We start from the raw sequence: 13338 nt of genomic DNA, 5'->3' as shown, positions 1-13338 counted from the left end.
GTAGTGTTGTATTTCTGGTTTGTGAGTGTTCGGACGAATGTTTAAGAAACCATAACACTTCTTTATTTTTCTCTTTAATTAGACTTGTATGGAGGTATTAGAAGCTTTATGTGACGGTAGCCTTGGAGACTGTAAAGAAGCATCTGAAACTTACAGAGCAAATTGTCATAAGCTTTTCCCTTATGCTTTGGCTTTCATGCCCCCTGGATATGAAGAGGATATGAAGATCACAGTTAATGGAGATAGTTCTGCAGAACCTGAAGAACTGGCCAATGAAATATGAACAACTTTATTGGAAAAAAATGACATTGGACCATATCTGGTGTATAATATTTTTGTCACGCACCTGCTGAATTGCTCTAACTTACACAGAGAACAGAAGGAAAAAAAATGTTGCCTTCAAATAGTTTTACTTTTTTTTTATCCTGCTGACAAAGTATATATATAAAAATATCTAACATATTACTGGATATAGGTTGTTCGGTTTCTTAAAAATTAAAAGCTGCTAAAATTGAAGAAAAAAACCCCTTCTCCTTACCTACCTACCCATGTTTTTAAACTAATTTATATGAAATCTGGAGGTGTGTAGCCCTCAGAGCAGGTGTGTGGCAGAAATATTACTTTAAATTTGTCTTGTGAGATTACTGTTATCTCAGACAGCAAAAATGCTGTTTTAGCACTGGATTCTTTCACTGAGCACAAAGAGTTGTTGGGGCTTTAGCATCTGACTGATTTTGATACGGGGATGATTCTGTCCATAGGAAGTATGCAATGTGAATCAGAATATACAGAGAAACCTGCAACATACGTGTTATGTTGTGGATGCTGGGACATATGGATATCAAGCAGAATTAAGAAACATAGTGTGTTCAATAAGCTTGTTGTGTCTCTGAAATTCACTGTACACGATCAGTTTGGTGTTCTTGCACCACAGTTTTTAACGGAAGGAACCAGTTAAAACTATCTCGCTCTGAATTAAACTTGGGGGGTGGGGAGGGGAGAATCAACATTGCTGTTCTTGAGATGAACCTATTGGCGTAGGTTGGCCAAACTTTTTAAAACTGTAATGCAAGAACCAAATAAAATTATGCACTGTGATGTGGCACCAACGAATTAGAAAGATAGCATGCATTTTTCACATAGAGTGAAAACAAAATGAGAACATACTATGGCTTGAAGTTGCAAAGAGGAGAACTCCTGACTTACCATTTTGACTGATCAAGAGACTAATAGTTTAAAACCTCAGCAGGCCTTGTTCACGTTATGCAGAAATAAAAAAAAAAAGTGCTGCAGTTTAGATACCTCTGGAACTTTTCCACAGTGTCACAGGTTTGTAATACTTGAAGCCCTACATTTCTAAGAATATATTTCTTGCTCAGTTGTTTCAGGCAAGCCCAAGACTTTGTAACTTTTAAGGGGCCCAAGATTTTTTTTCAATAACAGACCAGCTTCTTATTCCTGCAGTTACAGATGTAATTTCCTTTGTCAAACATAAGGTACCAAATATAATGCAATAAAACGTTTTGAAAAACAATTGTGTGAATATTTAAACCAATCTCTGTTGTACTTTGAAAATGAATGGGTTCACTAGAGTGCAGCTCAGGGTTGGCTTACTGTGCTGTCCAGTTATGCTAATAATGTCACTGCTGATGGGTGGTTGTTGAGTATAAAATGCAAATGCATTATATGTAAATACTGAGTGTCTGGGAAGTCCTATTAACACAGAATGCTTTACTACTTGGCTTTTAAGTTCCACCAGTGTTGGCGTTGAATTTTATTTTCCAAGTCAAGCTTCAGTCTGCAAGTCTACTGTGTTAATAATATAGATAAGTGCTCAAATGTTTTTTTTTTTTATAGGCTCATCATATAAAACAGAGCAGAAAATAAACTACAGCTTACAAAGTGAGTGCCTTCTTTGCTGCAGGAGTTCAGTTACAGAGTATCTGTCGTGTGGATACACAGCCTTCCTCTTCCACATCATGGAATTCAGTGATTGACACGTACAGTTAAGAAATCCAGGAAGACTTATTGGGGTTTGTAGTTTTCTAACTGTCAGAAGAACAGTGTTTTGTTTCTTGTATATTCAGCACCACTTTCTTTTCATGGTTAGACTATCCTTGTGTATGTTTGCAGTGTAGTTCATGTCAGAAATGTAAGTTGTATTGCTATATTTGTATATTTAATCTGCTGGGCTTTTAGGGACTAGAATACCTATAGAGCCTTTAATTGACTCTGGTATTTATGTCTAGATCTCAGTCTTTTCTGCAGCCTGAGATACTTGGACTGCATGTCTTCTGCAACTACTGAAGATGGTTCAATCTTGCCTACACAAGCTATGAGCTTTTGGCCTTGCCTCTGAGTATTTCTGCCCTTTTCTTGGCTTCTGATGCTTAGCTGGAGGCAGATACGTGCTCACTCTTTTTAACAGATTGTGAATTGCATCAAGGAAATTTCTTTTTTCCAAATTCTGGGTTTTGGGTGCTGTCTATAAATGGGATTATTTCCTTTTTCACTGCCTGTTTTTGTGTTGAAATAGATGAACTAAAAGCAAGAAGTTACTTGTTCTCTTTCATTATGCAAGCGGGAAAGGATATTTCTGTGGGCCTTCCAGAAGCCTCCATCTACACGTCTATTGTGATTTCCCCAAAGACACTTCTTCATAACCCTGCTGAAAGACATCCATAGTGCTTCAGAGATGATGCTTTTGGATTAAAGAGGTTCCTCATCCCATTCCAGAAGATGTCAGTCCCAGGAAGTGAAACTAAGTCAAGAGTTTACCTGAAGAAGAAGGTTCTTTAATTGGCAAAGGAATTGCTAATGCTTCATCTTCGCATCTCTCCTGTTAGATGCAGTGCTGACTTCTGTGGGAGAGTTTTAAAGAGCTGGAAACAAAGTTACAATCCAATGCAATGAGTCTTGTGAAGTAGTAGCGCAGAGTGCCATGCTACAGTGAAAACCTCCCTTTGCGTGCTGAGATCCAAAATTGTAATCATTGGTGCTTGGCTGCCAAAGCAGGTGAGCAGGGATTGCAGTCGTGGTCAGAGTGACTTAGAATGTCAGCTTACTGACGATGTGGTCTGGTTCAATTTTTCATGATCTTCCTTGGAGAAAGATGCTTTCACCATCAGTGGAGCCACTGGTGATGACATATGCCATGGATATCCTTCCAGGGTGGGGGTGGGGGGGGGAGTTCAAAAAACAAACTTTCCCTAGGTAGAGACTGTAGATGGTGCAAATGCACACTGCATGAAGCAGTGCCAGAGTCAGAAGTGGACTTAAATTTTAAGTAACTGAAAGTGGTTTTTTGCCCCGAGATGATAGGTGAGGTACTCACTTTCTCCCTTTGGAGACCAGAGCATTCAGACATGTGGTATGTGTGAACAAACAGGTAAAATAATCTCAAAATTATCTATTCAGTAACTCATTTCTTTCCATCTTAAATGCCTTAAAAGCTTCTGTATTCTTCTACAGTTAATGGGGTTTTTTTTAATAGAGGTCTTAATACTTCCGTGTTCATAGGGGAGGAATCGTGTCCTGGTATGTGATGTGTCAGCCAGAATACAGAAGGAAGTTTGTTGCTCAGTTTTCTCTCCTATCATAGGGAGAAAATTCCAAGTTTCCCAGGGAGCTCTCTAGGGCTAGATGAGGTACATGTAATTAGCTTATTAAATCTGCCTGTAGTTGTTTGCTTTGGTTTATTTTTCTAGGTCTGGAGGTTCTCCAGCTGTACAGTAGGCCCTGGAAGTTGGTGTAGCACCTTACTCTCCCGACAGATTGATTTGTCAGTGTCTTCATAGAAAGAAAACACCGATGAGAGTAGGGTGAGATCAGGCCCGAGAAACCAGGGGTGCAAACACAATTTCAGTATCATGTGAGCAAGTTCAAATATGAAAACTTAAGACCTTTGTCTAGCATGATGCCTTTGAGGGTTCGAGCAATGGTGCCATTGTTCCTGCAGTGCTGGCATCCCATACGCCACAGCTGTGCTTTGAACGTGTGCCACTAATGCTAACAAAACCAATTGATAGAACAATCCAGCTCAACATACCTGAATCAAAATCATTTTATTTTTCCCTTTTTTCATGGTAGCTTTAAATGTTCTTGTAAGTGTTCTGTACTGGGTAGCTAGCTGGCTTTGAAAGCTTTCCCGTCTTCTCCCCCTAAGAAGGCTTGCTCTCAAAATGCAGTTTGTACCCAAGTGGTAATGTAAAATAGCTTGAACTGTATGGAAATAAGCGTTACACTTGTCTGATAACGCACTGCTTTGGGATTCTGTGGAGGAAAACAATGCAAATGTAGTATAATCAGGCAGTCATATCGGTAAGGAACCGAGCAGTGTATAAGCTCATTAATGGAAGCTAAAGTTCCAGACTGAGGAAAATGGTTGCTGAGCTTGGGGAAAGACTCCTGCTTCCGGGAGCGTTCCAGTTGTGAGCGGTTCTTGGATGTGGTCAGGAGCAAAGGGCGTACGCTTTTACAAAACTTGTGGTCATGTGGTCATGATTATATTTCCTGGAAATTAAAGCTGCAGTCTACAAACACCAGTTTTAATGCCTGTTCTGGGCAGAGACTCTTCTTCCCAAGAGCTTACAGCCAGCAGTGCGAATGGCAAGGAGAACTGATAGAGCAGCTCGGCAACAGGAGACTGAAGTGAGTTATAAGGAAGTGGCATAATAGAAATTCCATTTAGATTAAGTATAAAATAGCTTTTTTATTACTAGAAAGATTACTGAAGCTGTAAATACTATAAATGCAGTCTTCCCATGCGAAGGAAGCTGTAAATGTGTATTACTTTGAGTGGTACAAGCAAATAGTAGTATGTTCACAAAGATTCTAGCTTTGTATGTTGGTCTTCAAGTAAATTGTGGCAGAAAAATCAGAGGACAAAGATTGTCCAGTTTACAAGGGACCATATCAAAGGGTTTGTAAGAATATTGCAAGAGAAATATTACTAGAAAACCCAAAGCATCTTAGAAAGCGTTCCTAAGATGTTTGTTGTTTTAATTTAAAATGTTACACCTGCTAACTGTTCATAATAAAAGACAAAAAGTACTTTTACAAAATATTTCTGCCTGGCACTGCCCATTCAATATCTACCTCTACTAGTCCTAGTCTAGTTCAGCTACTGCATAATTTTAGCCATTTTTTAGCATATAACATACGAAAGAGTGTCATTTACCTGGTTGGTGAACAAATGTATGATGATGGGTAATGTTTAGTTTTAAACTGTAATGCAATAAACCACAAATTTAGTGGAAGTCCTATTGTTGGTTCACTGCAGCAGCATATTTATTGCTTCATTGCTGATCCATTAAAAAAAAAATTATAAATTCCACCAAGTTACTTGCAATTGTACTGGGATTTGCTTTCCCTTCCAGCCTTCCTAACTGGTGAACAATGTTGTACTGTGTTTTTATGCTCTTCTCTGGTGGTAGCAAATATCAAAACTGGCAGGAAGTCAATCAATGAATAAAAATGCTGAGTTCTGTTTGTAAATGAGTGCTAGTGTTTCCTTGTGGAGTTCACCGTCCTCCTTAGATGCCTACCACCTTTGTAATAAACGATCCCTTGATTGTTCCCTTAATTCCCCACTGTCTCCTTCCATGCTGACGGGTTGGAAATTGGGGTGTGGGTCTCGCAAAATGGAGAAAAGATCAGTAGGGAAAGGCTGTGGCTCCCTTCGGAGTCGGGCTGGAAAAGAACCACCTTGGCAGGGAGCTGTCGTTCCTACCCTGAAGCAAATTGTATGTACATATAAAAAGATCCTTTGCTCTTTCAAGCTACAAAGAGCCAATATGTGGGTTTGGTAAGCGCTCTTACTGAAGGGTTGAATAAAAGGGGTTTGAGAGGCAAGCTGAATGAAGAAGCATTTGCTATTTTCCTCAGATCTGGGGAGGGGGGGAAGTAATAAGTCTCTTCACCACCCATAAGACCACAAAGCTTTCCTGACCCAGCATCCCCAGATGTCTTGTTTTAATCAGTCAGCAGACAAAATAATATGGTAACACTGACAAGTTGGAGCAAAAGTAACTAGCTAGCAGCTGACATAGCATTATAATAACCTACAGTGTGTTGTGAGCTTGACAGTTAAAATGAGCTGGAAAAAACTGTTAACTACTGTGTGTAATGAATAACAGTTCTGATTAACGCTGTCTACAGCGAGCACAAAGGGCTCCAGCAACTTGCAGGTTCTGTATTTTGTTATAAATGCTGGGGTGGGAGATACTGAAGTGATGACAGCAACATCCTCATGTTCCCCCCTTTTGGATGTGAAAGGGGAGGTTGCAGTAATGGTTGCTTTGCACAGACCATACCCTACTAAAAAACAGCATCCCTTCCTTATCACTGTCCTCGGTAATTTTGTTTTTCTTTTGTGAGAGGGGAGGGGCATTCACACTGGGTAACCACCTGCCTTGAACTTTTAATACTTTCAGACTTCACCCTTCCATTTCTGGGAACAGCACCTCATGACTGCCTACAAGAGGACTTAAAGCACAGAAGATATATGAGGAGCCAAGGTGGTCTGGCAGTTCATACGTTATTTTATCTGCATAAATCTGTCAGGACTGACTTCATCAGTACCCCTCCATTCCATCAGGTATAAGGATCTTCCTACCTTGTTGTTATGCTTCTGGAAGCTTCTGAAGGTCCCACGTGCAGCAGCAGAAAGACTGCCTCTCTTCGGTCACTCCATCCCTCAAAACACTGAAGGGACACATGCTAATTGCCCAGCAAGACCCCTTCCTGCTGCTGTCAGATCTCACCAGATGCCTGCTGGGAGGTGCATAAACACTGTCCTAAAATCAAAAAAAAAAAACCCCAACTGATCGACTTGTACAGTTGGCAATGCAATGTCAGTGTTCTGCTCTCTTTATTTTATTTTTTTTAATTTTTTGAAATAATATGTACAAAAGTAATGTTCTAATTTGGACTGCATGGCCTTTGCAATGCCTAATCTGCTGTGAAGCAGGCAAAAGGGGAATCCCGCTTGGTCTAGGACTTGGCTGTCCTGTAGATGAAGCAGTCAGCGGCACTCCGAAGCTGGACTTGGCTGCTACTTTATTCACATCTTGCCTTCATGCAGGTAACCCAAGGGATGTGTAAATGCCTCTTATTTAGGGGACAGTAAAGTGTGAGTAGATGTGGAGCTGTTGAGTGGTTCATGCAGTAAGCAAGTGCAAGTCATGGGTTTGTGAGGGCTTTTTCAGGCCCTTGCAGTGTTCGTCATTTTCTCCTGAACTTCTCAAAAGCAAGAGCCATCTCTCCATTCTTCTAAGACCCCACAGAGATGTACTGTCAGCCCCTGAGAGCAGGAACAGCTCCGTTTCACTGGGTGTACTTTGTAAGATTTTATCACAAAAATATAGAACTTAAAACCAGACACTCCTCATAATGTATTAGACTACTTTTATTAATTATCTTCTATTTTTTCTTGCAGTTGTCTTTTTCATCTAGAAGCATTTTTAGAAAGTTTTAGGAAAATGTTGGCTTCTGGCTGTTTACATCATGCATTTCAAGCATTTTTTTCCTCACAGGACTCACCAGATAGTCACAATTCTGCATCTCACTTCACTTGCAATAGCAATAAATGTCTTAATGAAATACAACTGGAAATATTTTTTAATGCATTTGAGCTGGGAAAACAGTCTTTGCTTTGTTGCGGCATAAGCTTGTTTGTGCTTTTGAATTCCTATTTTGTCCCTGGATGGGCATCTTTCCCCCACCTGTCCTTTACCTTCTGTTTAATATTGCAGGACCCTGATGGTAGGGGGTGGTAGCCCTCTTCAGTTGGATTTTGATGCTCTGGCAAAACTTGGCTGAGACTTCCTTATACTGCCGTATGTTGGGTACAGCGGCATCATGGGCTGTCCCGTGCGCCACGTCGCCTGTCTGATATTCTCCCCATGCAACAGTTCAAATGCAGTAGGCCTGACCCCTACCCTCTTCCCCAAATTCCCTGGGACTCCAAACTAAAATACAGAAAGCAAACGGGGATAGAGAAAACACAATTTTTAGCTCCCGTCATTCTCAGGCAAACAAATTCCCTTTTTCAGGCAGTCTGGCTTTGCTTAGTTTCTTTCCCCCCCCGAGTGGGTTGACCCCAAAGCACCTTCAAACTGGGTAAACCCGCTGTGTGTCCTTCTGGCTTTTTTGCCAGCCCCAGTGTGTGACCATGTTTCCAAAGCCCACAGCAGCTGGTTAGGCTAGCATGAATCACGGGGAGATGGGGGAGAGCAAGTCTTGTTCAGCTCTCTGATTACCAATGTCTTGTCTCAGGTTTTTTTCTGTGTTTTCCACTCCAATTAAAGGCACAAAGGGAGAGGGAGCCAGGAACACCACGCAGACTGGAGAAGAGTTTAGCTGACAGGGGCCGCCACACAGCTGACTCTTATCCCTCCGGCTCCCTCTGCCGCTTGGGTTGCTGGAGATCTGCCTCCCAGGGGGTGATGCCCTTGACAGAAGTGAGCTGGAATCACTGCACAAGGCAGTATGTTTGGGTAAGGAAAAAATGTCCACCAGCAGAGAACACAAAAGGATGCAAGACACTGGTTTTCAGACAAAAATATGAATGAACAGCTTGAGAGCCTACCAAATCTTCTGGCTTGGTTGCGCCGAAATGGACGCCTGAGAGTGAAGCTGTTTTGCCTTTTATAACTTATTTACAGGTACACAAAATGTATGCGCACTATGTGGATAATGTACAGTGACCTAAATTTACCTTTACATAAAACCCTGAAAGAGAAGGGAATGGAGGAAAAGCCTTGCGCTGCGGCTAGGTGAAAGCTGAGGAAGCAAAGTCAGCTGAGTGCAGGGCTGCGAGTCCTTCATCTGGAGGCATGGGCTGCTGCTGAATGTTAAGAAAGGGCAAAAGAAAGACCGATGCCACTGGAAGAAGTACAAGTAGGAACTCTGAATGCAGTAAGAAACTTAAAAACCTGATAGCAGGAGGGACATCTTAGCAAAACACTGGGAAAATACAGCTTTTGCCTCATGCTTATGTTAACAATATCCTCGGATGCGTGGGCTCCCTCTGGTTTGGGTGGGTTTTTTGCTTTTTCTATATACATTATAAATTATTCTTCCTGGTGAGATCACAGTATTTTCAACAGCACAAATCCGTTCTAGTATTTGCTTTCTAATATCCTTTCATATGTAGTCCTCTTAAGAAAGCAGATTTGTGTGCCTGACACCTTGAAGACTGATGTTTTTTCAGAGGAGATGTCCTTGGAGCAGTACTTCAGCACTGCTGTGGAACCACGGTACTGCTAGAGAACCAGGTTAGTCATCACAGCCCATTGGGTCTTTCCAGTCTCTGGGTGGAAACCAACGACCGATGCTAGTTGCAATGTTTTGGGGTTTTTCTGGGCAGTAGGAGAGCAGAGGAAGGGTTTGCTATTTATAAAGGTAATGCTGATTTTACTGAAACCCCCAATCTTGCTGCAAACAAAACTGATGTTGCTGGTGTAAGTGGGATTTTACCAAAAGGGACGGAAGTAGGAGCAGTTCCCAGTTTTGTTCATAGGTGGGATTTTTTTATTCAATTGTTTAATTGAAACGGGAGTAGGACTATGCCCTTGATAACAAATGAGAGCCTGGGAAGAGAAAGAAGAAAGCTTATTCTTGCAGAAATAAGTAACAAAATCATGCTCTGGTATCATTCTACTTGAAGAAAAACCTGTCACCAGAAAATAAAATGCACAACATATCTTCTTATCAAACAAAGTCTTGGGCCTCAAGGACTTCAGTCTAGAGCTTACACACGCTGGCAAATTGTTGGCAGAGCACAGTACAACTGTGATTTATCGGAGGCCATGGTGCAGACAGGTAAGTATAGAAGCTTTGTGACATTTGATGAACCTTTCTGCAGCACTGCTTGGGACACGCAGAAAGCCCTTGAGCACAGCATGTACAACTGCAGGGAGAGAGAAAGCAGGGACGCAGCTTTTGATTTAACACACACTTGGTGGATCAAAATGCTTCAGAACAGCTTTGCTGACCACTGGTGCTGTCTCCACCCCTGCTGCCAAGATGCTCCCCGTTAGGTTTTCGGATGCCCCATGGGTGAGTCACCCCAACGAGGCAGAGGGCATGCCCAGCATCGGAGCGGGGATCCACAGGCTGCCTTGGTACAGGTTTGGGACCTGTGGAGAACCTGTGTTTCAGTGATAAGCTCTTGCCATGGAAGTGATTCAGTTCTCACCTCAGCTACCTTGATAGGCCAAATGGCTCATTGTTTCAGTCACTGTCATCTGAAAGCTGCACAACGCTACGCTTCCGCACAGACCCACATGGCCAACAGTGTTTGAAGCACTAAAGATGCAATCCCACAGCCACTCCAGCTCTTATGAGAAGGGATGTCAAGCAAGTGCTCCTGTTAAACTGTGACTCATAAAGCTGCAGATGCTGCCTTTAGCACTAAGGGTCCAGTTTTTCTCTGCCCGTGTTTGGCAGGGGTTTCTCACGGCAGGAGGTAAAAAGTTTCTGCCAGGCAGACTATGATGTTATGTCCAGTGGATGAGGCCTATTATCATCATCCAATCAACCTAAAATACACACTGATCTGAACATTAAAGCCTGAGTCTCTCATCAGGCAGGCAATGGGAATAAAATCCAAGCATAAGCCAGATACGTAAAAACTTTTCTTTCTTTTAATTTCCTTAAAGCTTTTAGTTTTATAGTTTTGACAAGAACAAGGGCACGGAAGTGAATGAGAAAGCCACATTCCAGTAACTGGCAGTAAAAGCAGCTGTGTCAAAACTTTATTTCAATGCAAAGATAGATGAGGCATTTGGCTTTGTTATTTCCACAGGGTATGTTAATGCTTGCTTTTTCAGTCTGCTTTAAGAACCTGACATACAGGGTCCTTAAATCCTGCCGCCTAAAGAGCTGTCCTTTGTTGTTGCAAGGAACATGTTAATGGGAGGTCAAACTCTTCTTAGACTTGCAGAGTCAGGTCTTGCAGTAGCAGAACTTTTCCTTGCCAAACCACAGGACTTTTGGCTGCAAAAATGGAGGGCGTGAGGCCTCGCACAAAAGGACAAAGCCCCCAGAGGAATTCAGAAGTCAGAGGTACAGTATCTCTGCAGAAACATTAAAAACATTTTTAAACCGCCTGTCCTTAAACTATCAGGATCAAAAGGACATACCTGGAAACTTTTTGATCCCTTCAGAAAATAACAAGCAACATGAGACAGCCTTAGACTTGCACTTTTTTCCCTAACTTGTTACTTAATGTAAAACCCGGTAGACATAATTTTTAGATATTGACCACTCTGCATTTTCATGGGACTGACAAGTTAAAATACATCTTCAAGGGAAGACAGAAATAACTGTTCTTGAAATTCTGAGCAAATCCAGAGGCTTGCAACTATTTTCAGAATTCCCTTCCTTAGAAACTTCTACATCTGCTAAACAAAAATAACTGTGAACTTAGGCTCTTGTACATTCATTCACTGAACTCATCCGAATAGCATATTAAAAGTATTTGTCCTTGCCAAAGAGGAAAAACAAAGCTTTTTCAAATGCTTATATAGCAAGAAGCATTTTTAATTTATACTGTTACTATAAATAAATTCAACTATATTTGTTGGTTTCCAAATGTATTAAAAAGGAACATACAGAAATAGTCCATGCTGGATGAAATGTAATGATCTAATCAACATCTTTATCCCTACATATAGATCATAAGTGATGAAATTTCCAGTACTACACTGAAATAGCTCATATAAACGTGACTTAAGCCAAGATTCTCCTGAGATCTCCCTGCCTGGGAATTACTGCATTAGCCATCATTTTTTAACCCATCGCTAATTAAGAAGCTTGCCTTAACTGGCCCTGTAGCCTGCTGTTTCATGGCTGAGGACCTCCAAGGAATTGTATGATCCTCCTTCTCTTTATAGAGAATTTGCAAAGGAATACTGTACCTCCAACTTTCTCTGGCCACACCCCTGTATTTACCAGAGTGAGGAGCACTTTGGTTCCTGGGGATTTCCGGGACGCAATTCCACCCGCCCCAGCGGTCACCAGGCGGCTGCATGCGCCTTGCCATGCCCCTAGCGAGGGGCAAACAGGAGAGCGACTGGGAAAGTGTTAACTGGGCTTTTTCCTGTAGCATTGAAAACACCTCTCAACATTTTGGAAAGTGCTGTTCGGGCTCCCGTTTGGAAAACATTGTAACCTAGCACGTTTTATTCAGGCCTGGCTTCCTCTGCTGAAAAAGGCTTCACCTGAGGCTTCACCTCAGGGCAACCAAGTGGCATAAAATATCCTGAGGTAGAAAAACATGGCAAAAACCTCAGCTGCTGTGGATCAGAGTTGCTGAGGCATCAGTTTTTTACCTTGCTGTAGAATTAAAAGACAGGGCTTTACTGATAAATTTGTTTAAACTTCAGAATAACTCCTGTGCACTTGTTGCTCTAAGATAAACACCTTTCAGAGTGAGAAGAAGCCATTGCAGAAGATGTATGAATCCCATTCAAATACTAGCGTGAATGTTCCCTACAAAGAAAGCTGGGAAGAGATTTTACCACTTTCACTGTTTATTGACTTTTCACTCCTCTTTGGAGTCCGGTGTCATATGAGTTAATTATTTTTCTTTTTTACACTTGAAAAGCAAGAGTGACCTAGTTCAGTGTACTTCTGACTTAACCATAGTGAGACTTTCTGTATAAGAGCTGCCGGGATTGATCTAAAAATCCTTCAAGCTATTAAGTGTATTTGTAAGGTGCTCTTATGTAGGCACTGCAAAATAATAATAATTCAAAAAGAGAGCTCTGTAATGTTCTGATATAATTTAAGTTCAAAAGGTGCTTTAAAAACAAAGAGATTTTCTACTTTTCAGCTGTTGGTAGAGCATTCTACAAACAGAGGATCAACTTTAGAGTAAGTCGTAAGATAATTTTTAAATTGCAGGTAAAATGTATGAGGAATACTTGTTCTTATACAACGGCAGACTTTGCACGGAACAGTTTTGATGCAATTTCTGTTTGTGAAATCCCTCCCCACAGATCAGCAGAAGTCACAAGGGTATAAAACCAGGCTTTCTTCTCCTGTTGTTCTTATCATCGTCCTTTAAGCTTCCTCTTCCCACAGCAGGCAGCAGAGCAGACGAGCTGGATTTTGGCTCCAGCCACGCTGGACAATTATGATTGTCATACCAAAACAACACTGCCTCAGTTTTGCATGGGTTTACGTACCCAAAAGTCAGCAGGCCACAAACATAAAGCAGTTGTTCACGCTTCATACGTAATCTAGTTTTACACCGCTCAGGCCATACCTGACAGAAATATAGCTTGTCCTCCTGTGGAGCTACTGCCAGATGGACTAAATGACATGTAC

General features: G+C 41.5%; 1 protein-coding gene across 2 annotated transcripts in view; it reads left to right on the top strand.

Annotated features, from left to right (window-relative positions):
* Nucleotides 1-1906, top strand: part of NAA15 (N-alpha-acetyltransferase 15, NatA auxiliary subunit) — a 40036-nt gene extending 38130 nt beyond the window's left edge. For both annotated transcript variants that reach the window (XM_075090559.1, XM_075090558.1), the window contains one exon: nt 83-1906. In XM_075090559.1, coding sequence (XP_074946660.1) covers nt 83-283 — 201 coding nt within the window. In that variant the 3' untranslated portion in view covers nt 284-1906. The remainder of the gene's footprint in view (nt 1-82) is intronic.
* The last annotated feature ends 11432 nt before the right edge of the window (nt 1907-13338 follow it).

This window comes from Phalacrocorax aristotelis, chromosome 4 (assembly GCF_949628215.1).
Source record: "Phalacrocorax aristotelis chromosome 4, bGulAri2.1, whole genome shotgun sequence".
Taxonomy (NCBI): domain Eukaryota; kingdom Metazoa; phylum Chordata; class Aves; order Suliformes; family Phalacrocoracidae; genus Phalacrocorax; species Phalacrocorax aristotelis.
Note: the sequence above shows the minus strand (reverse complement) of the source record. Positions and strands in the feature narration are given on the sequence as shown.